The 22,462-nt window shown below is 56.1% G+C and overlaps 5 protein-coding genes across 5 annotated transcripts; 4 read left to right on the forward strand and 1 right to left on the reverse strand.

Moving 5' to 3' along the window:
• Nucleotides 1–89: 89 nt before the first annotated feature.
• On the reverse strand, nt 90–1,992 carry MYCTH_2143293 (uncharacterized protein; the record flags this gene model as incomplete). The annotated part of the gene is made up of 9 exons (XM_003662098.1): nt 1,692–1,992; nt 1,393–1,635; nt 1,299–1,327; nt 1,205–1,232; nt 1,138–1,145; nt 979–1,076; nt 761–931; nt 401–700; nt 90–319 (listed from the first exon to the last, which is right to left on the reverse strand). The coding sequence occupies exons 1-9, from the start codon at nt 1,761–1,763 to the stop codon at nt 90–92; spliced, it is 1,179 nt and encodes a 392-aa protein (XP_003662146.1). The 5' UTR covers nt 1,764–1,992.
• Nucleotides 1,993–2,250: 258 nt separating this feature from the next.
• Nucleotides 2,251–6,076, forward strand: MYCTH_2302374 (uncharacterized protein). The gene is made up of 2 exons (XM_003662099.1): nt 2,251–5,003; nt 5,142–6,076. The coding sequence occupies exons 1-2, from the start codon at nt 2,464–2,466 to the stop codon at nt 5,908–5,910; spliced, it is 3,309 nt and encodes a 1,102-aa protein (XP_003662147.1). The 5' UTR covers nt 2,251–2,463; the 3' UTR covers nt 5,911–6,076.
• Nucleotides 6,077–8,352: 2,276 nt separating this feature from the next.
• MYCTH_2302376 (uncharacterized protein) lies at nt 8,353–10,363 on the forward strand. The gene is made up of 3 exons (XM_003662100.1): nt 8,353–8,492; nt 8,566–8,613; nt 8,672–10,363. Exons 2-3 carry the CDS (start codon nt 8,595–8,597, stop codon nt 10,210–10,212), a joined length of 1,560 nt encoding a protein of 519 aa, XP_003662148.1. The 5' UTR covers nt 8,353–8,492; nt 8,566–8,594; the 3' UTR covers nt 10,213–10,363.
• Nucleotides 10,364–11,362: 999 nt separating this feature from the next.
• MYCTH_78441 (uncharacterized protein) lies at nt 11,363–13,126 on the forward strand. Its single transcript, XM_003662101.1, has 3 exons — nt 11,363–11,728; nt 11,860–12,218; nt 12,360–13,126. The coding sequence occupies exons 1-3, from the start codon at nt 11,636–11,638 to the stop codon at nt 12,421–12,423; spliced, it is 516 nt and encodes a 171-aa protein (XP_003662149.1). The 5' UTR covers nt 11,363–11,635; the 3' UTR covers nt 12,424–13,126.
• A 6,014-nt stretch (nt 13,127–19,140) lies between these two features.
• On the forward strand, nt 19,141–21,077 carry MYCTH_2302383 (uncharacterized protein). Its single transcript, XM_003662102.1, has 5 exons — nt 19,141–19,510; nt 19,579–19,835; nt 19,892–20,240; nt 20,327–20,725; nt 20,800–21,077. Exons 1-5 carry the CDS (start codon nt 19,465–19,467, stop codon nt 20,931–20,933), a joined length of 1,185 nt encoding a protein of 394 aa, XP_003662150.1. The 5' UTR covers nt 19,141–19,464; the 3' UTR covers nt 20,934–21,077.
• Nucleotides 21,078–22,462: the final 1,385 nt, after the last annotated feature.

Here is a 22,462-nt window from a genome sequence, read left to right on the forward strand (position 1 = left end):
CATACATGCCTACGTCACAATACCGTTACCTAATCCTCCCGTACCAAACAATGTTGGTACACAGTAGATATATGCCTTTCGTTCGATCATCAAGCTGCAGACGCCCCTTCTGTCCCCGAAGTTGGCTCCCCCGCTAGTGATGACGCCGGCTCTGGCGCCTTCATCTTGCGGAGAGAGAGCTTTATCCGCCAGTTCATGAACTCGTCCGTGATGATGCTGCCGTGCCCAACCTCCTCGACTTTGAAAAGCTCGATGAAGTCCGACTTCTGTCGTCGCCTTATCCTCCAAACGCCCTCATCATCTATGCTGCGGCGAAGCCCTGTGGCGGACGATCAGTAAAATGGGTGGTCTGGTACGGGTATTTTTACATTTGGGGGAGGGGGGAGGGGGAGGGATTTACAGTCGAGGAAGAGGCTGGTAAACCTGATGCAGACGTTTCCGTCCCACTTCGCCAACCCCCGGCGTTGGACCTCATGGGGGATGCTCATGGTCCTGAACTCCTCCACCCTGCTGAGGATGCCGTCTTGGGTCCTGAAGCCGACTATGATCTTGGGCACGCCGAGAAGGAATGACTGAATCCAGTACCTCATCAGTTTCCGATCAAACTTGAATTGGTCGTTGTGGTTGCGGATCTCGGCGCTCGTCTTGAGCTCCACCCAGTTGATCGGGTCTCCCGGCGTCGCCGGCTTCGCGTCCCAGACTGTGAAACGTCAGCTTTGGTTGTGGGGATGTGAATGGCTGAGGAGGGTGGGCTGCGTACTCGCGTCGACTTCGCCCCCGAGGCAGACTATTGACTTGCCAAAACCCGTCCGAACGACAGAGCAGTATTGCTCTTTGTTGTTGACGACTTCCTGGTCTCGATTCTCAATGTAGTCCCTCGATGTCTCAGCCCATGGCCGCGGCAGAGTGCTGAGCGTCTCGAATTTATACCCTTGCGATGTCAGTCCGGCACATGAATGGCAACAAAGTGGCATTTACCCCAATACTGCATCAGCGAAGGCAGGATCCTCTGTCCCGTCCGGCTGTTCTCCATCTGCCGTTTTTGCTCCTTGAAGCCATGGTGCTCCTCGATAAAGCTTCGGCATTCATGTCAGTCTCGTGATCCAGAGACCAGCTCTTTCCTGCTGGATCGCTTACATGCAACCCTACGGCAGATTAGCAAGTCTCCTGTGGCCTAGGCAAGAAGGGTCGTGGGGGAGCGTACTCGGTAGAGGGTGGCGTTCATCTCGAACCTAGAACAGGCGCGAGCCATTCTCAGCATGGGTCCTGATGAAGAAGGAGATCGAGCTAGGTCTCACGCCTCGTCATCAAACGGTGCGGCCATTATCTGGCGAATGTCAGTTGGGTCACATTTGACGCTAAACTCGGACGAGCACACCCCATACCACGTACCTTGGTCAGCATGCCTCTCCAGGTGACGACGTGCGCATCTATCGGCTCGCCCGTCTGCTCTTCGTAGGCTTTAATGGTTTTGAGGAGGCTATCCAAGTGTTCGTCTATCGAGTCGTCATGTTGAATGAACGTGTCGCTTCCTCGCGACAAGTCTACACCGAGGTCTGGAGGATAGTACCATTTCAGAGACGAATCGTCCAGGCGAAACTTGTGGTCCTTGTCATATGAGAAGCATGCAAACTCCTAGGTGTGTTTTAGCCCTGATTGTTCTCTCCAGGGTCCACGCTCGCACATCTCACCTTTGGCCGTTTCACGGGCTCGGTTCCACCCCCATACCTTGATGGAGGATAAACGGGGAATTTCAGGGCCATGACAGCATCAGGAAGACGGAGCACATTGGGACGTATTCTCAGGGACTGGGTGCCACAGTTTAGCCCCCCACTGTAACCAAGCAACGAACGTAGCCGGTCGTCTGCCTGACCCGTGGGCAATGAGGTTGGTTGAAGCGACGATGCCGAGATGCTTGGCGATTGGTGTTTCGGTGCTGTTTGTTTTCCGTACACCAAGTACTCCGTACACACCTTGTAATCCGTACTTGTGGTTGCGATATGTGCTGTGGGGCGAAGATCGTAGTGTATATCGGTTATTAGGAAGGAATGGAGCGTCACTCACTGACTGATCAGAAGCTTGGCTCTCTGTGCCCCCGCTCTTGCCCACGCCAAAAGACGGTTTCAACCGGTCGGCTGTATCCTGTATCTTACACAATACGGCATGCGTAAGGTATGCACTAGTAATCCGTACTGCGAAACAACCCGCAGTTCTGTGACAGCTCCGCCATGCACCTAAAACTAACCCAGAGAGCAATCAGAAGTTCCTCCCCCTCCGTGACATCTAGGCTCGCTGCCATTCAACGAGCCCAAGGCTTGATGTAATTCAAGCCCGAATATTTGGCCATTGACCTCGCAATACGACATTTCCGCGAATCAACGAACGCGCCACACTCAAAGAGCTGTAATTTTACTTTTACCAGACGAAGTCGAGAATGACGGACCCCTCGATGCAATAGCGACCATGTCCAACAGATACGGCCAGCCGTACCGCAACGGCGGCTACGGCAACCTCGACCGCCAGGATGACGAGTACGACCCGTACCGCGAGGACTATGGCAGCGACCGTTATGCGCCATCGCCCGGGCGGACGAACCCGCGATCCGCTCCTGCTGCCCGCGGCGCAGACCCCCCGCCGCGGTCTGCCCAGCGAGTCCAGGAGACGAGTGCCGAACGCGAGATGAGTAAGGTTCTCGAGTTGATCAAGCGGGAATGGCCCGCCATGTGCGAGAGCGACTGCATCCCCGTCCAGCTCGCCCTGCAGCTGCTCGACACCAGCTCCGTGGGCCGCGCCCACGAGTACCGCGACTTCCAGCGGACGCACCAGTACCTGCAGGACTCGCTCAAGAAGATCGTACATGAATACCACCAGGGCTTCAACAGCTCGATCGGCACCTTTCACAAGATTCAGGGGAGCATACAAACGTCGCAGAAAAAGGTGCGCGCCCTCAAGGAGTCGCTGGCCGCCTCCAAAGCGGCCCTCTGCGCGACAGACCCGGAGCTCAAGAAGCTGCACGCCACGTCCCGCATGTACGACGGGGTTCTGCAGACCCTGAACGAGCTTGACGATCTACGGACCGTTCCCGACCAGCTCGAGGCCAGGATATCCGAAAAGCGCTTTCTCACCGCGGTCGAGGTCCTCCAGAACGCGCTGCGCAAGCTGACGAAGCCGGAGCTGGACGACATTGGGGCGCTGAGCGAGCTGCGCAACTATCTGGCGAACCAGGAGACGGCGCTGATGGATATACTGGTCGAGGAGCTGCACGAGCACCTCTATCTCAAGTCCCCTTACTGCCAGGAACGGTGGCAGAACCTGGCCAAGTGCCAGGGCGCCCCCGGCGACGCCTTCAAGGACGCGCCTGCTGTGCCCCCCTTCCATGCCGTTTTGGACGCCATCGATTGGGACCGCCCGGTTACCGAGGACCCACACAAGAACCCCGAGGCCGATACCTTTTATTACATCACCTTGCTGGTCGAGTCGTTGAACAGACTAGGGAGACTAGAGTCGGCCGTCGACATGCTGAAGCAGAGGTTGCCTGTCGAACTGTTCTCTGTAGTCAACGAGACCATCGACGAGATCGACCAGAAGCACCCGAGCTCGTTGCGGGGAGGGTCTCATGGCTCCCACGGGCTACACATCTACGGCCAGCGCGAGACCCGGATGAGGGCGGACGTCATTTACGACCTCTTGTGGACGCTCTATGGCAAATTCGAAGCCATCGCCGAGGGCCACCGCGTTTTCCACGAGTCCATCAAGGCTCTGATCCGCCGCGAGGGAGCGGGGAACAACATTGCGCTGCTGGGCAGCTTCAAAGAGCTCTGGAATCTGTATCAGAACGAGATTCGCTCCTTGCTGCACAACTACGTCACGACGGATGCCGACGTGTACCAGTTCCGCTCATCGCCAAGGCCCGGGCTGGGGTTGAACGGAGGCAAGGATGCAGCTCGGGAGCATCTCTTCAAGCTCTCCGAGGTTGACGCCAAGTCGCCCGAGATGGCGACCGAGTACGAGGCCCTGGACGGCATCATCCAGGCAGCCGTTCCGGGCTTGACCTCCAACTCGCGGAAGGGCGACAACAAGAAGGGTCTGGTGGTCCCACGATCGGACCCCACTGTCGCCCGAAAGAGCACGGCTGGTTATGGCGGCGGTCAAGGCAGCGGAACATACAAGTCGTTGGTAGAGCCCAGCGTCTTCAACATGAGCCTATTGCTGCCGCCCACCCTGATCTTCCTCCAGCGCCTGAAGAATATCGTCCCGCCCGGATCCGACCTCGCAACGAGCACGCTCACAACGTTTCTCGACAACTTCCTCGTCAACGTCTTTCAGCCGCAGCTCGACGAGACGCTCGCCAAGCTCAGCGACACCGTCTTTGGCGAGGCAGATGCCTTCTTACAGGACTCGGAATGGGCACGGGTTGCCAAACGGCCGGTCTTCAAGGGCACGACAGCTTTCTTTACCATCGTGACGGCGTTCTGCAGAATGCTCGGCACAATCCCTCACGACCAGGCACTCAGCTCGCTCATCATCACGCAGATGCTGAGGTATTACGACAGGTGCTTCACCTGGTACAAGGCGCTAGTCACCAAGACCCAGACAGAAGCATCCAGCACCCAGGAACTGCGAGCCTCTGCCGTCCTGGCGCTCGAACCGAGCGAAATACACGACACGATGCGGAAGCTGTGGGAATCCGAAGGGGCAGATCTCCAACTGCTAGAAGAGGAGGCCGATCTGCTCATGGCGCGCAGCAAGGAGAAACCGCTCGACGCGAGCGACATCATCCAAGACCGCGACACCATCTCATCGCTCTGCCTGCTGTACACTAGCATGAAGTGGCTCTCGGTCAAGATATCCGGCCTGCGGCACATCACCAAAAACGAAACCGACTCGTCCCGCTCCAGCCTCTCCAAGCCCGAAAAGAAGCGCTGGACGCTGCTCAATGACCCTAACAAGGCCACTGCGGAAGGAGGCCCGGTTTACCTCCCAATGACGCAAGAAACCGTCCAGTACGTAAACCTATACGCCTACTTCCATCTTTGTTTTGTCCCCCTTTCGGCCTTCCCCACTCCCCCCTTCGGTCCTCCCCACACCACCCTCTTTTTTTAATAAACGATGAAAAGCTGACCAGACCCCGGCCGGACTAGATCATTTGATGACATCCTGACCTCGTATACCTCCCTCGCCACTACGGCTCTCCTAACCCTGCACTCCGAGGTCCGCTGCCGCATACTCCACTCCCTGCACACGGCCCTCTCGCCGTCTCAGACGGCGCCGTACCTCCTGGACCAGGAGGTGACGGAGCCCGACCGGCAGATCCTGCAGCTCAACGCCGAGATGGTGGCCTTTGACGAGACCACGTCGCACATCCTGCGCGAGCGCGAGGTGCGCTTCCTGCGGACCGGCCTCGGCCTCCTGATCAACGCCTACCTGATCCGGAACGCGCCCATGACGGCGCCGATGAACAGCAAGGGGTGCGGGCGGATGCGGCTGAACGTGCTGGTGCTGCAGCAGAACCTGAAGAACATCGAGGACGGGCCCGGGGCCGAGCTGGCGAGGGCGATGGAGTACTTCGAGCTGTTTGAACGGGGGCCGGACGGGATCGTGGCGAGGGCGAGGGAGCATGCGGAAAAGGCCGGGGGGACGGCCGCTGCTGATGCTGCTGCTACTGATGCTGCTGCTGCTGCTGAAGGTGGTGGTGGTGGTGGTGATGGCGGGAATGATGGGGTTGGCGGCGCGGCCGGGCACAAGAATGCGGCCACGGGGGTCAGGTTCACATATGACGAGCTCAAGGCCTTATTGGAGCTCTGCTATAGCGAGCAGCTGGCGGATCCGGAGAGGGGCGTCGCTGCTGCTGCGAAGAGGCAGTTGGCGGATAAGCTGTTGGGGTTGAGTGAGCATATGTGGCAGAGCTAAGTTCTGCCGGTCAAAGTTGTTGTCAAGGTCGGCTGCAGCTCGGGTACGCGTAGAATTTTTTTTTTTTTTTTTTTTTTGGCTGCAATAGGGGTTGTGGAGTTTGGGTGGCGAGCGAAAGGGGGCGGTTTCAATTCTGGTATGGCAGCAAGTGAAAGCAGGCCAGCCTTTTCTCATGAGGGTCTAAGACGGCTTGAGAGAAAAAAAGGCGCTGTTGTGGCTGAACGATACCTTGTGGGATGTTGTGCATCGGGGTTCGCGTGGCCGATTCGGACATCCGTGCTGCGACATTTGCAACCTGCACAGCGTCCTGTCTTGAATAGAGGCGTACGGACTAGTCCGTACAGTACATACAGCCCATCAGCCTGCATTGCAGGGCCTCTTTGACAAGCTTGTTTGAATATATTACGACTCGGGGCAAGGTGCAAGGCAGTGGACGTGTATGGCTTCCATAGATATGCAAGCAACGAGCCAAAGCACCCCCCCCCCCTTTTTTTTTTTAAAAAAAAAAAAAAAAACTTTAGTATCGTGTTGCGAGGCATCCACGGAGCTCAATGTTTCAAAGGGTCACCATGGCTCGGACTCTGGAAAATGAAGGACGACAAAACAAAACAAAAACAAGCCGGAACAGAGTAAACTAAGAAAGCATGGATATACACAGAGCATCGGCTGCGGTGTTCCCATGCCCGCGCTTCCATAGGTACTGGCTGCAGTGCGACGCGGCGCGCGGACGCAGGTACGGACCGCAGCCGCCGCTCACTGGCAGCCTGAACATCCACAGTGCCAGAGCATGCGGTGTCCCGTTGCAAAAGGGAAGAAAGCATGGCACGAAGTTGTGGGATTGGCCGGAAAGGCACGTTCAATGTGCCACATGTTACCTAACGGGGTACGGAGTACAGTACCTTACCTACTAGTACGTCGTCGGATAACAAACACACCACGGGCCGTGCCACGGCTTGACTTGGTCAGATGGCCTCGGTCTCTCTCGGGAGTGGTCAGCGGTGGTCCGTTCCGACTACGAAGTTACATACAACACGACACACACAATACAGTACACCTCAGTGTGCGAGGTAAGGGCACTTAGCGTATCCAATCGTGAGCATGAAGTGGCGACAGCAACACACCAGGACCGATGTGAGGGGTGTTTGACGGTGCGAAGTAGTTGGTTGATCGTTGTCCAGCTGAGGTGTGGGGCTTTGACTTACTGCGTAGATTCCAGGTTACTACCTAGGTAGTATAGTACTCACTCCGTACTCTGTGGTTACTTGCCTACAACACTAGTGTACCAGTAATGGACACTACGTTACGCTGGCTGCACGTCAACAGCCAAGAACCACGGCAACCGAAACTCTCTCTGATCATGATTTCGCAGTGTAATGGATTGACTGTTTCTCCGGACTCGTGCGATGGAAACTGGATGATCGTGCACGAACCATTCCTCGTTCCCTCTACTCGCCTTCCTCCCTTCGCTCAGCGCACCTCAAAATTGGCTGACTAGCTGCTCGCCCGCCCTCCCTTTTACATATTAAGTTAAAGTGGATCTAAAGGTCAAACTTGCCCACATTCCCGTCGGCCATCGCACCGAGTCTTGGAGGCCTTTACGTGGGCCTGTCCCGGCGGGAGCCCCCCAGACGATTGATTGCCACCGACAGAATATAGTTAATGCTGTCCTGCGGGAGGAGTGGAGGTTCGGTGGACTTGAGTGTCAAATTGGAAACCAGACCAAAATAAGCTACAACAGTGACGTCGTAGCAATCGAGAGCAGGACCCGGCATGCAAAAATCCTGGTGCTTCCTGTTACGTTGTGTACTAGAGTAGGGGTGCGTCAGTGGTCGAAAGCCGCGAAATTGCATTGCTAAGGCGGCAACTTTTCGCCCCCTCTCAAGGTCGCAATTGGGACTCGGCGGTATTGGCGCCAGCAGGTGCCCCTGATTCCTGCGCTCACGCCAGGGTCTTCTCAGAACCCAGACCGTTGTCCAATGGCGTGCGGCTCTGGTTCCTGATATGCTTGGCAATGTCTTTGCAAAAGCGGGACCCCGAGGGTGCTGAGAACAACAACGCCCAGCTGGCTCAGACGCGACCCGGCCTGTCACGCCCCACCACCGCAAGCCGGAGTGGGAACCATCCCCCTTGGCAACCCCCCTTTCCATTTCAAAATGCTGTGCTGAGGCGGGCTCACCGTTCGGGAAGGCTTGCATTGGCTGGAATTCTTCCAAACCGATCGATAGGGGAAAGCTTGGAAGCCACAAGCAACTTTCGCGCCCGTTTATCCTGATCCCTTGCCGCCTCCCACGACATCATTGCCATCGATGCAGACGTAGCGCTCGTTTCGTCCTTGCCGTCACTGAAAATTCCCATTCGGTCTGCATAGACCGTTCGCTTCTTTTCTATTTCGGTGTCGTGGCGGCAACATCACAAACGTCACACCATCACGTTCGCTTTTACTCACCGGAACATTGTCTCCCGTGCGAAAGGTCGCCCGGGAACGCCGTTTCGCCCGCCGTCTTTCTTTTCTCCAGCTAACTTCGTCGCTCGCCGTCGTTGTTTCTGTGTCAACTTCCATACCTATCGCCCAACATGACTTCGTACGCATCCCGGAACCGGTACACCGCGATTTGGTCTGTCGATTACTGACAGCATGTGCCGGTTTCAGGATAGGTTCCGCCTTCCGTTCGTTCTGGCATACGATGACCAGCAATGATCGACGTTAGCATCCTCACTAAAACTCGGCCGTCCTCCTAACCGTATGCTAACAACCTCCCAGATTCCAGCCACGACTCCCCGTACCGGACAGGGCGCCACGTTCCGCTGAACGCGCGGGCCGGCCTGACGTCCATCGCGACGGCCGGCGAGTCTCGTGCCGACATCACGTCCCCCTACCACGACGAATCAAGTCGCCAGTCGACCTCCGCGCTCGATCCCGTCGGCGGCCGTGTTTCGTCTCCGGGGCCCTATTCGCCCGGCCTGAGATCGCAAGCTGCGCGCCAAGCGAGTGCAGACGATGGCTTCGAGATGCAGAGCCCCACGGGCGAGATACCGATGCAGTCCTTCCGCGATGGCATGCCGCCGCCCCCACCAGTCGCCAGTTCGTGGAGCAAGATTGATAAGTGGGCCGAGGAACACTACCCGGAACTGTTCGACCAGCTGTGCGAAGGATGCACCATCAACGACCTCAATGAGCTCGAGTACCAGCTCGATTGCTCGCTTCCCCAGGATGTCCGGGAATCGCTCCAGATCCACGACGGCCAAGAGCGCGGCGGAAACCCCACGGGCATCATCTTCAGCGGCATGCTTCTGGACTGCGAGGAGATCGTGCAAGAGTGGGAGAATTGGCGCAAGGTCAACCGCGAGTTCCTGTCCGAACCGCCTTTCCCCCAGATGACGGTCCCTTCCAAGGCCGCGGGCGCCGGCAGCAGCAGCCAGGCGTCTACGTCAGCAGCGGCTTCGTCCAGCTCGGCCCCGACATCGCCCCGCCCGAATTGGCGACAGGAGTTGCTGGCCCGCCAGGACTCCGTCCCCCCGAATGCCATCCAGAAGGCGTACGCGCACCCGGCCTGGATCCCCCTCGTGCGCGACTGGGGTGGTAACAATCTGGCCGTCGATCTTGCGCCTGGGCCCAAGGGCCATTGGGGTCAGGTGATCCTGTTTGGCCGCGATTACGACACCAAGTACGTGATCGCGCGGTCGTGGGCGCATTTCCTGGCAATTGTCGCGGACGATCTGAAGAGCGGGAGATGGTTCGTCGACGAGGACACGGGCGAGCTCAAGCTGCGCGAGTTCAAGCAGACCCGTGTCGAGCCCAGCTACTTCGACATCCTGCGGTGGCGGACGGACCAACGGTACGGGCGCACGGCTAGCAAGCGCAAGTCGATGGCCCCCGGAGCCGCTTCGCCGAGCGCGCCGAACTCGCCCTATGCCCACCCGTCGACAGAACCCAACGGCGATCACCGAGGCCGGTCGTTGCAGCGTCCCGGCATCATTTCGCCCATCCCTAGTCCCATCCGGCCCGGCTATGGCAAGCCGAGCCCACTAGCACGCGTGGCGGAGGAGTCGGGGGCTGGGAGCCCCACCTCGGGAAGCGCGGCCGAGAAGCTGGTCGAGGTCGACACTCCGAGGCAGAGCAACGAAGAGGCCAAGGGAGCCGCACCCAGACTAGCAGCTCTGGCCAACGGCGACGCCGCTTCCGACGAAAAGACGGATAAGCCGGAAACAGCTCAACCGAACGGTTCGCCGGTGGCAGCCGAGAAGAAACCTGCCGCCGCGGAATCCGGGATCGAAGAGCCGATGAAGACGATCGAGATCTGAGTTGATCGATTGACGTGGCGCGCGGCGATTTGGGTGAGGCAAAGAGGCAAAGCGTGACGCCACGACCGAAGTGATGAGCCAGCTGAAAGCGAGCACTGCGAGCAAGCAGCACGTGGAACTAACTGCCTACGACGGACCTTTTACACTACATCCTACATCCATCGGGCGGGGGAAATAACTCCGGGCGTTGCAGGCGTACACTTTTTTTTTTTTGTTGCGGTGGGGGTTACCGAAAAACGAAGCCGGGTTTCTTGTTTTTCTTTGGGGGCAATGTTGTCCTCCTTCTGAACGCGGCGTTGCTTCAATTCTTCTCCGATGAGTCCTCCCGCTGCATATCAAAACCTTTGCGAGAGTTTCTCCGGGGTTGCGGCCTTGCATCGCACTGCATGAACCGAGAGCTCTTGCAGGTGCCGGGCTTTGTTTTGATTTCCCCTTTTCCTTCTTCTTTTGCTGCTCTTTTGTTCTTTGTCCTTTTCTGTCCAGATCCCCCCCCTCCTCTACATGGCGGTTTTCGCTCTCTGCGTATGCTGAACAAGAGCGCGAGGCGAGGCAAGGAAGGTGAGAGGATTCTTCTGTTGTACATTATTACCTTGGGGTTATCTGCTACTACCTAATGTGGCCTCGGCCGTTTTCCTTTTCTTTCTATCCGCCTCGGAATAAGGAATCTTGGGGAAGCGCAGGTGAAACCGCGGTGTCTGACAAATTTGGGAGCAGCAGGAGGAGGAGGAGGAGGAGGAGGAGGAGGAGGAGGAGGAAAAGGAGGGAACAAAATTAGGCACTAAACAACTTTACCTCACCCGAACCGCAATGGTCGGCCGTCACTCTGCTTTGGTATGTTGATACATTGTCCGATAAAATCGGTCTGATCCTGAACTGCGTTTGACCTCATCAACGCGCGCGCCCTAGTGGCACAGAAATATTCTCGACGGATCTGTGCCGAGTCCATCAATGGTCCTCTTCCAGCTCAGACTGCGGTTGGCGGCAGCCATCGAGGTCGCGTATGTAATTTTGTATTTCATACTTACACAGCGAGGCGATCACGTGTACGGAGTTCAGTAGTGTAATCCGTACGCAGTAGTTAACTATCCTTCCACACACCCTGATGCCAAGAACTCGTTGGCCAGGTGGGTCGGTCAGCCTGCCGCTCCAACGTCGTCATCCTCTCCACCAGCAAGCTGAGCTGAGCTCGGGGCCATCGTGCATCGATCTTCCCATCAACCAGATCCAGCAACCAACGTTAGACCTGGCGGTGCCCGTCGAGAGATATACCGCCCGACCCGGTCGTAGAACGCCCCCTCGATTGAAGTCTACACAACGATCACGAATACGATCAATCGGCTCGGTCTGGCCCCAGTCGCGCGTGCTCCGACCGTCGGCTGTTAAACTGCCTCCAAGCAAACAACACCAGCAACCAACCATTACAATGTCCGAGGATCGCCTATGGAAGTTCCGCAGGCCAGAATGGCTCAACAGCGTCTGGGCGCGTAATGCGGGGGTATATGCCGCTGGCGGCCTGGTACGTTTTTTGCATGTCCCTCGCCTCCCTTCTTCTTCTTATTCTTCTTCGCTTCTTGGAAAAGAGAGGACCCTCGAACTCCGGACTGATGCGCCCATTTTCCAATTCCCTCCCCGAAACGGCACCCGCAGTTCTCCCTCGCCTTCTACACCCTCCTCGACTCGGCCGTCTGGTCCAAGTCGGGCCTCAACGGCTCCAACCTGCACGTCACCTTTGTCGACTGGCTGCCCTTCATCTTCTCGAGCCTGGGCATGCTCATCATCAACAGCGTCGAGAAGGCGCGGCTGTCGGCCGACTCGTTCTCGTACTCGGGCTCGGGCGTCGCCTGGAAGGCGCGCGTCGTGCTCTTCCTGGGCTTCGCGGCGCTCGCGGGGGGCATGGCCGGCGGCGTGACCGTGTTCGTGCTCAAGTTTGCCGTCCCGGGCGTCCCCTTCCCCGCTCTGACGATGGGCGTCGAGAACCTGGTTGCCAACGCTTTGGTGGGGTTGAGGTGAGTCTCTCGAGTCACATACATCTTTTCCATCCTTGATTTTATTCCTCTGGACATTCTACCACGGCCCCCTATTCTCCCTCGCACCCTAGCCACAGACAAAGATGGAGAATTGCTGCTGACGTTTACCTGATCGTTCAGCTCGGTCGTCCTTTGGGTAAGCCAGAACATGGAGGACGAATATGCATACAACCTTTCTCTCTGAACCCTGTCGTGATAGCATTATAATCACTGCAACCTCTGCCGTTCTTGTATGGGCTATTGACCACTAGGGACACTTTTCTTTGAAAGCCATAGGGTGAAGGCTCGCCTTATTTGGGACACGGGTCGGAATGTTGAGCGGTCCGTTGATATGGCGTTCTCTGCGCTTGATATGGCATACCGAGGTTCTTTGCTACGATGGATGAGCTAGAGGCAGCAGGAGTTATCATCATCCGTCCTTTTGCATAATCCAAAGGCTGGATTGTCGAGTACCTTGATGACGACCGAAGAGATGTGGCGACCATGCGATTGTCACACCGAGGCCACAGAAGCCTCATCGTTGGCATCAGGCCCAAACACCGAGCCCTTCCGCGAGGCATCCTCAACTACTTTGCAACAATACGACGGCGACCATGTCGATCGAGCACACACCGGAAGAAATTTCTTTGACAATGAGAAAGGTCGTACAAAGTTGCGCAGACTCGACGAGCGTTTGCCGTAGAACCAGATCTGCAACCCTCCGCCCCAGGAAACGACTCGCGCGGCCCGGGTTGGAATCTGAAACACCTGCACTGCCGTCTCCGAAAGCAGGCGACATGCAGTCTCCTTCTTTCTTGGGCCAATTACTTTCCAGCTGCAATCGGCCCTCGGACTTCGGCAAAGAAAAAACAAGGGTCCTCGTCAGTTCCAACCTTGGACCCTGAACGCGGCGGCGATCGAGATGAGGGCGGGCAAGTTTGCGTTTCACAGAGACCCTGGCACTCGACACTTTTACCCCTCCCCCTCTTTTTCTGTCCGTCCGGCTTCAGACGCGCGTGCAGCTGACCTCTCGCGTCCTCGTTGATGCGATTCCCCCCTCTCCCCCCTCTCCTTCCTCCTATCGGGTCAATGTTGTTGACCATTGGGCTGGGTGACGTGGTACGAGGACAGAAGGGCCGCATGCATGACACATGCGGCGCGGTGAGTTGCTTTGTCTCGGCAGTCCCGGGACGTCCCTGCTGATGCCCAACGTCTGAACACGCAAACGACCTCTGTCCAGTCCGCACCGAAGTCAGGTTTTCCGTCGGGGGAGGAAGACCTCCTCCACCACCCCTATCGACAAATGCAAAGCAGTCAAGAGATGATTGGTCCCTGCTGTCCTGAGTGCCGAGTCGACGAGTACCTCCAACGGTCGACGCGTGCTACCCAATATGAGGCACTGGTAAGTTTGTAAGTCTACCGGGGCGTTGCAGCAGCAGTTGTTGGCTTGTAGGGCACTGTCGATAACCCCCGCCAGCCTCCGCCCATCAAGACTATTCATAGGATCAGCGATGACGAGACGGGAAGGAATAGTTGGGCACTATAGGAGTGGAAAAGACATGTCGAAGCGGGGGCCGGCCGACCGCGACAGGGTGGTGATCACTGGTGCCTTATACCCGGTCTTGCGAGTGTGTACTACATCCGGACTACATAGTTGCATCATTCTGGTGGTTGAACTTGTCCTCCAACCCCGCGGGAGGGGCGGCTGCCCAGGTTCGTGCGTTTACTGAGGAGTCAGAAACTTTTGTTCATTGTCCCAATGGCCCGGGTTCGGTAGTTTGTGAGGCCTACCAAATACGGAGTAGCTTCCCGTGAATAGATTTGTCAACTTGATGATGCCGAAAGGTAAGAGTTTCGTGCGGTGCGGCCTCGCGAGCACACTAGCACCAGGACCCCGAAGAAGGAATTCGTTGAGGAGGCGCACCTAAGCCGGCTGTATGCAAGAGAAACGGCTCGTTAAACGGTTAGCAATATGTAGGGAAGAAGCATGGCCAGGTATTTCCGCGGTGGGTCATAGCAGTGGTGGCATTGCGCAGTGAGCGAGCACATCAAATTGACAATATCTTGGTAAGCCAGTTCTCTCTGTACGAATTGTGGTTTCCGTCTGAGCTACTGTGAACATCATACTCGTAAAGAAGAGGCATACTCGCAGCTGCCTATTCTCTTAGGTTCCCTGAGACTCGAGGTTGTCCAGATTCTATAAAGTTGGAAGTTGCGGCGATGGGGCCTGTGCGCAAGTGACCCACACTGGGTGAAATCACCAGTCTTTGGCCCCGCCCTGACATCTCTTCGCAGGTAACATTGGTATATTTCTATGGTCTTGCCTGGGCCACAATGTGTGAAGACAGACTACCAACGACTTGGGATGGGGTTGCAAAGCAGCCCGGCACATCGTCGTAATTCCGCATTCCTGAAGCTTACCAGTCGGCCTGGGCTCGCGGGACGTTGCAGGTAATCTCAGCATCTCACATGGCCCAGCAATCACATGCTGGGCCGCCAGGTACACTACCTTTTCGATTTGTTCTCTCTTGTGTATGTAGGTACATCTTCGATTCAATCTCGTGGTTGTTGTGTTCTCGGTAAGAAGCGGCTTTGTGTCCCCCCAAGTTCAAAAGACATGAGAAAGATACTCATCCTTCTGCCCCTGACTCCATTCTATGGTGTACATACATCCGGAGCTAGCAGGGCACGAAATGGAGACCACATCCACAGAGACCGCAGTCGTTAACGGAATGTTCCGAAACTCTCATCAGCGTTTCCGAGGTCATGGCCAAGATGTCAGTATCTGTGCTCTGGTAGATACACCACACTATAGTTACAAAGCTGCTAAAGATCCTGATCAGGTCCGTTCTTACTCGGCGTCGTTCCTGCGGACGCTATTCTGCAGTGAACTTTAGGCACTCACAGCCGATGACGGATTTCAGCCATGGTGGTTCGGTTTGGGCAAGGTCCCTCTCTTCTTACTCCTTACACTACGGATAACAGTTCCAGCCATCTGTCATCACCCCTGGTCTCGTTCTCGAGCTTCCCATTCGCCAATGCACTCCCTGGTGTTCAACCGCTTTTCGGACAGTCGATGATGCCCAGGCCGCGTCTTTTCTATTGACCGCGACGTCCTGTCAACAGACAGGCTCCGGTTCTAGCCACGATGCTCCTGGTCCGCACCCCGGTGGATTCGCTCATTCGAGATGGTCATGGGACCTACAAAGCGCGTCAGAGATCCACCTTTCGTACAAGTCCAGATGTAGCAGAACAACGCATGCAGAAATGGCCGTGACGGGATTGCGTCGGGCACAACTGGTGGGCAAAGACCACCAGCCTGGAATGGGGCTATTGGGTCTTTTTTTAGTGTGTTGCTTGCAGAGTCCCGTCATTCGATGACGCAGGGTGAACGTCGTGTGTGTTGCTCTTGACTTCCAATCAGAACCAGAGACCCCTGCCTGAAGCGGGATCTCGATTTGCGTGGCAGGCTCAGGGCAGCTGCCGCCCCGTGTTGCCCCTCGCTTCTTTAATGGAGCCTGCAGGGCTGCGGAATCGCAATGGCACCGGATGAATGTCTTCCAAAGTATCCAGAATCCGTATTTACTGCGTACATTGTACGGACTACCTTCGGCCGAGTTAGTGTAAACACAGCGGCATTCGAGAACGACCTGAACCAGTCCCGTATCCTCGGTCTCGGAGATTGTGACCGGCTATCCCTGTCTGCGCACTCCTTTATAACACTACGGAGTACACCTCGGCCGTATCCTCGTCTCGACGCTGGGTGGATACGAATAGCTCCCTTACAAGTATGTAGGTACTAGACACTCTCGGCCGCAGCGAGTTCTTTACAGCGTGTTCCGTAGCGAGTACGCAGTGCACCAGAAGGCATCAACAGCACAGCGCTTCTTCTGTCGTGGCTGGCGGGGCGCTGCATCGGTAAGCTATTTGTTAATCACGGTCGGACGATTCGGTTAAGGTATGTAGGGTATGTACTTCATTCATGACACTACAACCGAGTGAGCAAGCGAGACAATTGAATCTTGTTTGCCCCACCATCGTCGCCCCTCCAACACACTGGTAACATGGTCGACAAGGCGGGCGCCCAGCCAACGAATAATCGGTAACTTGCTGCAGTCAGAGTGGGGAAGGGTACACTAGAGCGCCCGGGAAGGGGATCAAGTCCAGGAACAAACCCTATGAGAACGAGAACCTACTCGGGGCAGAGCGAGCTGGCCCTTGTGCAGCAGCACCCCAGCAATGATCCGAAAGGCTGACAACCTGCTGAATCTCAAAGGATGGGAAATTGCTTCGGTGAAGACGAGGAGGTACCGGAGGTATAACTCAGGTACGCATGCAAAACGGGACGCTGCGGTTATGATGTGACAAACCGCAGCACCCCCTCGGGCAACCCAATTGCCCAGTACAGTTCTTCACTCTTCTGCTGCACGGTTTCCAGGGCCGTACCGAAGCAGAGCCTCAATTTCATGACTTGATCATGCCTCGAACAGCTTGCCGAAGGCAGCCTGGGGGGGGAGACGGTTGCTGAGCGGCATGCAAAGCTGAGTTGTACTCCGTATACGAAATACATACCACATCACTTTCATAAGAACTCGGCACGGTAGTATTGGCTTTTCTTGGCTCGGGTCTGGAGACCACGTGCGGCTTTTCCAATAACAATCATGTGTCAGCAAGGCCTGGCCTGTTACGTCTTGTATGAAGTAACTCCTGTGTAGGTCCGCTCGTACGGCCTGGTTCTGGGTCAGCTGCTTGAAAGAGCCTGAACAAAGTCCGCCACTGCATGCTTCGAGCTTCCGCGCTGCAAAGAGCGACAGCCGTGTTCTGGTCAATAGCTTTCGATTTTAAATAGAAAATTTACCTAGCAATGTGTTCATATCTGCGGGCCTTGAATAAGTAGAAAAACGATTCGAATGTATGTATCATGATATTGGGTCTTTGCGCTTCACCAATTGCAAATTGATCATCCAGCATCGTTCAAGTGGCGGGTTCTGGAGCCCCAAGCTATTTGCGTTTGAGAAGACTTGGGGAGAGCAGGTGACCAATACCACCCTGCTCCACATCGGGCCTCGCAGGGGCCTGACAGTCAGCACCTCTCGATTTGTTATTCCACGAAGGTACATTCAGGTTTCTTCTCCCCTTTGATACCTTGGAAAGAGCTCTGGGATTTGAAGTTATACTGCTATATTTGCAGTACGTAGCGCCAGACCGTGGGATGCTTCCTCTTGCATCACTTCTCTCCTCGAAGTAAGGCGCATATAACATTCTGCGTACTAGATAAGTACCTCGCAGCTAGGCGCTCTGTACTGTATGAAATATGCATATCCACACAAGGTAAGGTACCTACCTGAAGGTTAGTGGAGACGCCCTGCCCCGGGCCGTCTCAGCCGCTCGAGCATCGTCAGTGACGCCGCTCAAGTGGCACAGACTTACTGCCATGGCCCGCCCAGGGCATGCTGAGCTTGCATCTAACCTCATCCCTGGCCACAACAACTCGACTTGGCTTTCCTTCTTTTTGCCGATCATCGAGAGTGCATTGCCATCGAATGTCAGTAGGCTGAAAAGTGAAGCTTGAGGCCGCCGGAAGAAACTAAGACCCAACGACCAGCCGTGGGCCAACCAAACGGGAGCCATTTCCATTAGTTACCACTTTCGACAAACCTGGAGGCACACGAGCCACCCTGGCAACCCTGCGCTGGAGCCAAACCCAGATCCAGAGTGACGAACGGCCCGGGGCAATTGGAACCCCTCACCACGCGAGCAGAACCCTCCGTCTAGCTCGCCAATCTCTCTTTTCCAAACCCGACAGTTCTGCACACAACCTCGCTGCAACACCGGAAGCAAGCGTGTAAGTTGTCTGAAGTCTCCCGCAGTCGGTTTCAACATCGTGCCCCTTTCCCATTGCCTATTCTGCGGTCTCACCGAGCGGTCCCGAAACACTCACCTGCCTGCCAACCCTTGCCCCTTCCCGGCTTCAACCCCTCATTTGACCTTGCGCTGGTTGGCTGCGGCCATCTTGCAGGCGCGCCAAGTCCCTGGCCATCTGACCTCACCAGATGCGCGGGCCTGCAACAGGCAAGGCAGTGATGCTATGGCAGGATTTTTTTTTCTTTTGTTGCAGCAGCAGCTACAACAACAACAACAACAACAACAACAACAACAATAAGGATCAGGAACAGCAGCAGCGGGCAGCATTGCGGAGCAGAGAGCAATTGCGCTGCACACATCGATCCGTCCTGCTCCTTCGTTCCGGTCTTTCTGCTTTTGTCCCGTGTTTCTTTGCGTCTTCTTCCTCTTCCCTTTAGTCTTATCCTCATCCAAGGTTCCATCTCACGATTCGGGCGAGCGGTGCACTATAACGCTGTCGGCCATTTCTTTGCTCGCGGCGTCCACCGTTGCAGCAAAGTGGGTGGTGCGTGCTTGGTGCTCGTTGCTCTTTTCTTTCCCCAGCGCCATCTTTCTCTCTCTCTCTCCAGTCCCATTTGGGTCTTGCATCCCCACGAAGCCACTTGACCCCGGCCTGCGCCGCTTGCTGCAACACCCCAGGCTGCCCCTGTGGGTGGTCGCCACACGCAGTGCCCTGTCGTTCCCCGCCGTCATTTCGCTGAGCTAGCGCCCGCCCCTCCAAAACCTCACCAAAACCTGGCCGACCTCTGAATTTCACAACCCACCTACCCTTCTTGCTGCCCCTCGCATTCCTTCCTTCTTTGCAACACTCGCACGGTCTCCACCTTGCGTCGGGAACACCTCGACTCGATTTCTTCAGTACATCACCAGATCATTGCATGATTCACGAGTTCCCAGAACGCTTCATCTAACCGCAAGGCCATACTTTAGCAGTTCTTTCAGCAACACATCACCTTTAGGAGTCTGTCGCAGCCCGCATCGTGCTGCATCAGCTCCCCGGACGATTTTAGTCCCGCGCGGCCAAGTGCATCGCTCCCGCCCCGTTAACCAACACCCCGGCATCGGGCAACGACCCGCCAGCTTCCCAAACAAGTCTCACAGTTTTGAGAGAAATTGGTCAATTCGATCGCGAACCGCGCGCCTGCTGCTTTCGCAGCCGCAATCCAACACGGGCCATAATCAAGAGCCCGGCAGCCACACAACTTCGCCACCCCACCACCACTCGACGGCCCGTTGCCCAACACGGCCGACACCCAGCTTTGCTCGAGGTCCATTCCACTGCACATCCATCACCAGTACCGTTTAGCTGTCCCTGACGGTAGCACTCACTGCGCACCCAGCGATGGCGTCCAATAGGCCAGCAGCATTCAACACCCTGCGGATGGGAGGTGAGACTGCGCTTAGTTCTCGAACATCCAACCCACAAAATCAAACAGCATGCTGACGGGCGAGGCAGAGGTGATCCGCGAAAAGGTACAAGATGGCATCACCGGCGAGACCCGCGACCTACAGTATACCCAGTGTAAGATTGTCGGTAACGGATCGTTTGGCGTTGTTTTCCACACCAAGCTTGCGCCCAGCAATGAGGACGCGGCAATCAAGCGCGTGTTGCAGGACAAGAGGTTCAAGAACCGCGAGCTGCAGATCATGAGGATCGTGCGGCACCCCAACATCGTGCAGTTGAAAGCCTTCTACTACTCGAACGGCGAGCGCGTGAGTTACTTTGCTGACCATTCGGGTTACGTGGGGCCATGCTCATCAGATGACAGAAGGACGAGGTCTATTTGAACCTGGTTCAGGAGTTCGTGCCGGAGACCGTATATAGGGCGTCGCGGTTCTTCAACAAGATGAAGACGACCATGCCGACCCTGGAGGTCAAGCTGTACATCTACCAGCTCTTCCGAGCTCTCGCGTACATCCACTCGCAGGGCATCTGCCACCGCGACATCAAGCCGCAGAACCTCCTCTTGGACCCCGCGACCGGGGTGCTGAAGCTCTGCGACTTCGGCAGTGCGAAGATTCTGGTGGAGAACGAACCCAACGTGTCGTACATTTGCTCCCGGTACTACAGAGCACCGGAGCTGATCTTTGGCGCGACAAACTACACAACCAAGATTGGTAAGCAGGCCCGTGCGGGGGAGTGCCGAGCCGCGATCTCCCGAGCACTTTGCGTGTAGCAACAAATGACTGACCGAGCCCACCAGATGTGTGGTCTACCGGGTGCGTCATGGCCGAGCTGATGTTGGGGCAACCACTCTTCCCCGGAGAATCCGGCATCGACCAGCTTGTGGAAATCATCAAGGTCCTGGGTACGCCGACCCGCGAGCAGATCCGGACCATGAACCCGAACTACATGGAGCATAAGTTCCCTCAGATCAAGCCCCATCCATTCAATAAAGTGTTCCGGAAGGCGGACGCGAATGCTATCGACCTGATCGCCCGGCTACTCGAGTACACCCCGACAGAGCGTCTGGCGGCCATTGATGCCATGGTGCATCCGTTCTTCGACGAACTTCGGGACCCCAACACCAAGCTTCCGGATTCGAGACACGGGACGGGCCAGCTCCGCGACCTTCCCGCTTTGTTCGATTTCTCGCGCCATGGTAGGACTTTGCTTCCCCTCCGCCTGGCCCCTTTCCCAACGAGCTTCTCATGCTGACCATATGCCTCGCCACAGAGCTGTCGATCGCCCCTCACCTTAACCACCAGCTTGTGCCCCCTCACATGGTTCCAGAGCTCGCGAAGCGCGGTCTCGACATTGACAACTTCACGCCCATGACGAAGCAGGAGATGATGGCTAAGCTAGACTGAGTTGGCCATGGTTGACGGTGCCCCGTTCAGTCGAGTTACGGCTCAACAGTGTCGGCTATGTTGGGAGTTTTATGCTGTTCTTCGCCAGCAGAGTATCGTCCCCGAGATGTAGTCGGAGGCAGCGACTCTCGGCCCCCTCGGCCCGTTCATGATCACGACAGAAAAAGAATTGCCATTGAGATACCCACACGAGCAATGAGGTGGCGACGGACAAGCCAACCGGGCGATGCGATTTGAGGCCCCCCCCCCCCACTCAGGCCACCTGTTCCCTACAAGCTGTGTCGAAGGATGCGTGCGGAGGCGGTAGGCTGGACGAGAATCCGAGGCGCAGGCCATCATCCGCGGGCGGTCCATCCTCCTCACAAGATCAAGCACCAAAAAAATTGGGTGGTTAAAAAGAGGGCCGTGCTGGAGGGAAAACGTACCGCTGGACCACGGTTTCACCTATCATTCTCTCTTCGCTTCTTCTTTTTTTTCTTTCGTTCTAGAGCTTTTTTTTTTCTTCCCTGCATGACCGAGATGGCTTTTGCTTACTTCATCCAACCCCCTCCGACCTCTCTCGGGGCAAGGCTTCACTGTCCTTGGTGCCGTGGCCGGGACCGTGCATCGAGAAGGACATCACCTTTGCTAGCTACGGCCGTCTCGCCTTTGTTGCGGCCTTCAGGAGAAATTTCTCGCCGTCACCCTCCGTCTTGTCTTCGCCGGGTAACAGCTATTGATGGGATTAGGCGCAGCATATAACTCTATCTTGCTTCCTTTCTTTTCTTTTTACTTTTGGTAGTGATCGGGATGTTTTGGCGGTTAGGCCCTGCGGGCCCCGCCTTCCCCTCTCTACCAGTGGACAGGCTTCTCGGTGTGCTTGTGGGACAGCGATTTGGGTGGCTCGTTTAGGAGCAGGCCGGCATGGAGGAAGCGATGGACATCAGGTAGCGAAGCGCGTCTGGGAGGCCCTAGTTTGGTTTGGGTTGGTGGGGGTTAGATGATGATGATTATTTAGCAAAGCAAGCAAAGCACAGGAGAGAAAGCAGAGAAGCAGAGAAGAAATGGGACGGGATGATGTTGTGTTGTTATCCGCAAGAACCCCGGAACGGTTGGTTGAGTCCTGGCTGGCTCTGTTGTGCATCCTCCCTGGCCCCCTTTCTCTTGCCTCCTTTGGTTTTAATCCTCTAGGGCCTGCAGCACCCTCTTCCGGCGGAAGTGGTTTTTTGTGTTCCGTATTTGGTTTGGGGAGAGAGGGTAAGCACTCGAGTCCGTGTCTTGCATCTGAAGACGTGAATGAGAAGAGGTATCTAATTGCACCTTTACCTCGTCTCCTGGCCGGCTGGTGAGCAAGAAGACGAAGGTGAGAGAGAGAGGATGATAGAGTGTAGCTTAACGGTGCTTTTCCTTTCCGGTGAAGGCATAATGTAACCCGAAACTTGCATGATCATTTAGATTACTAGGTAGCTTATTAGCTTACCTATCACGGTGGACTACTAACCCGTATGTGTGTATGTATGTATGTACATATACCGCTCACAAGCCTCATG

This window comes from Thermothelomyces thermophilus, chromosome 2 (genome assembly GCF_000226095.1).
Source record: "Thermothelomyces thermophilus ATCC 42464 chromosome 2, complete sequence".
In the NCBI taxonomy this organism is placed as follows: domain Eukaryota; kingdom Fungi; phylum Ascomycota; class Sordariomycetes; order Sordariales; family Chaetomiaceae; genus Thermothelomyces; species Thermothelomyces thermophilus.

Excerpts from the sequence above, each read along its gene's own strand:
- MYCTH_2302374 (XM_003662099.1), top strand. The coding sequence starts at position 2,464 with ATGTCCAACAGATACGGCCAGCCGTACCGCAACGGCGGCTACGGCAAC. Across the intron at positions 5,004-5,141 it reads ATGACGCAAGAAACCGTCCA|ATCATTTGATGACATCCTGA; the intron begins GTACGTAAACCT and ends CGGCCGGACTAG.
- MYCTH_78441 (XM_003662101.1), top strand. The coding sequence starts at position 11,636 with ATGTCCGAGGATCGCCTATGGAAGTTCCGCAGGCCAGAATGGCTCAAC. Across the intron at positions 11,729-11,859 it reads TATATGCCGCTGGCGGCCTG|TTCTCCCTCGCCTTCTACAC; the intron begins GTACGTTTTTTG and ends CGGCACCCGCAG. Across the intron at positions 12,219-12,359 it reads AACGCTTTGGTGGGGTTGAG|CTCGGTCGTCCTTTGGGTAA; the intron begins GTGAGTCTCTCG and ends CTGATCGTTCAG.
- MYCTH_2302383 (XM_003662102.1), top strand. The coding sequence starts at position 19,465 with ATGGCGTCCAATAGGCCAGCAGCATTCAACACCCTGCGGATGGGAG. Across the intron at positions 20,241-20,326 it reads AAACTACACAACCAAGATTG|ATGTGTGGTCTACCGGGTGC; the intron begins GTAAGCAGGCCC and ends CGAGCCCACCAG. Across the intron at positions 20,726-20,799 it reads GTTCGATTTCTCGCGCCATG|AGCTGTCGATCGCCCCTCAC; the intron begins GTAGGACTTTGC and ends GCCTCGCCACAG.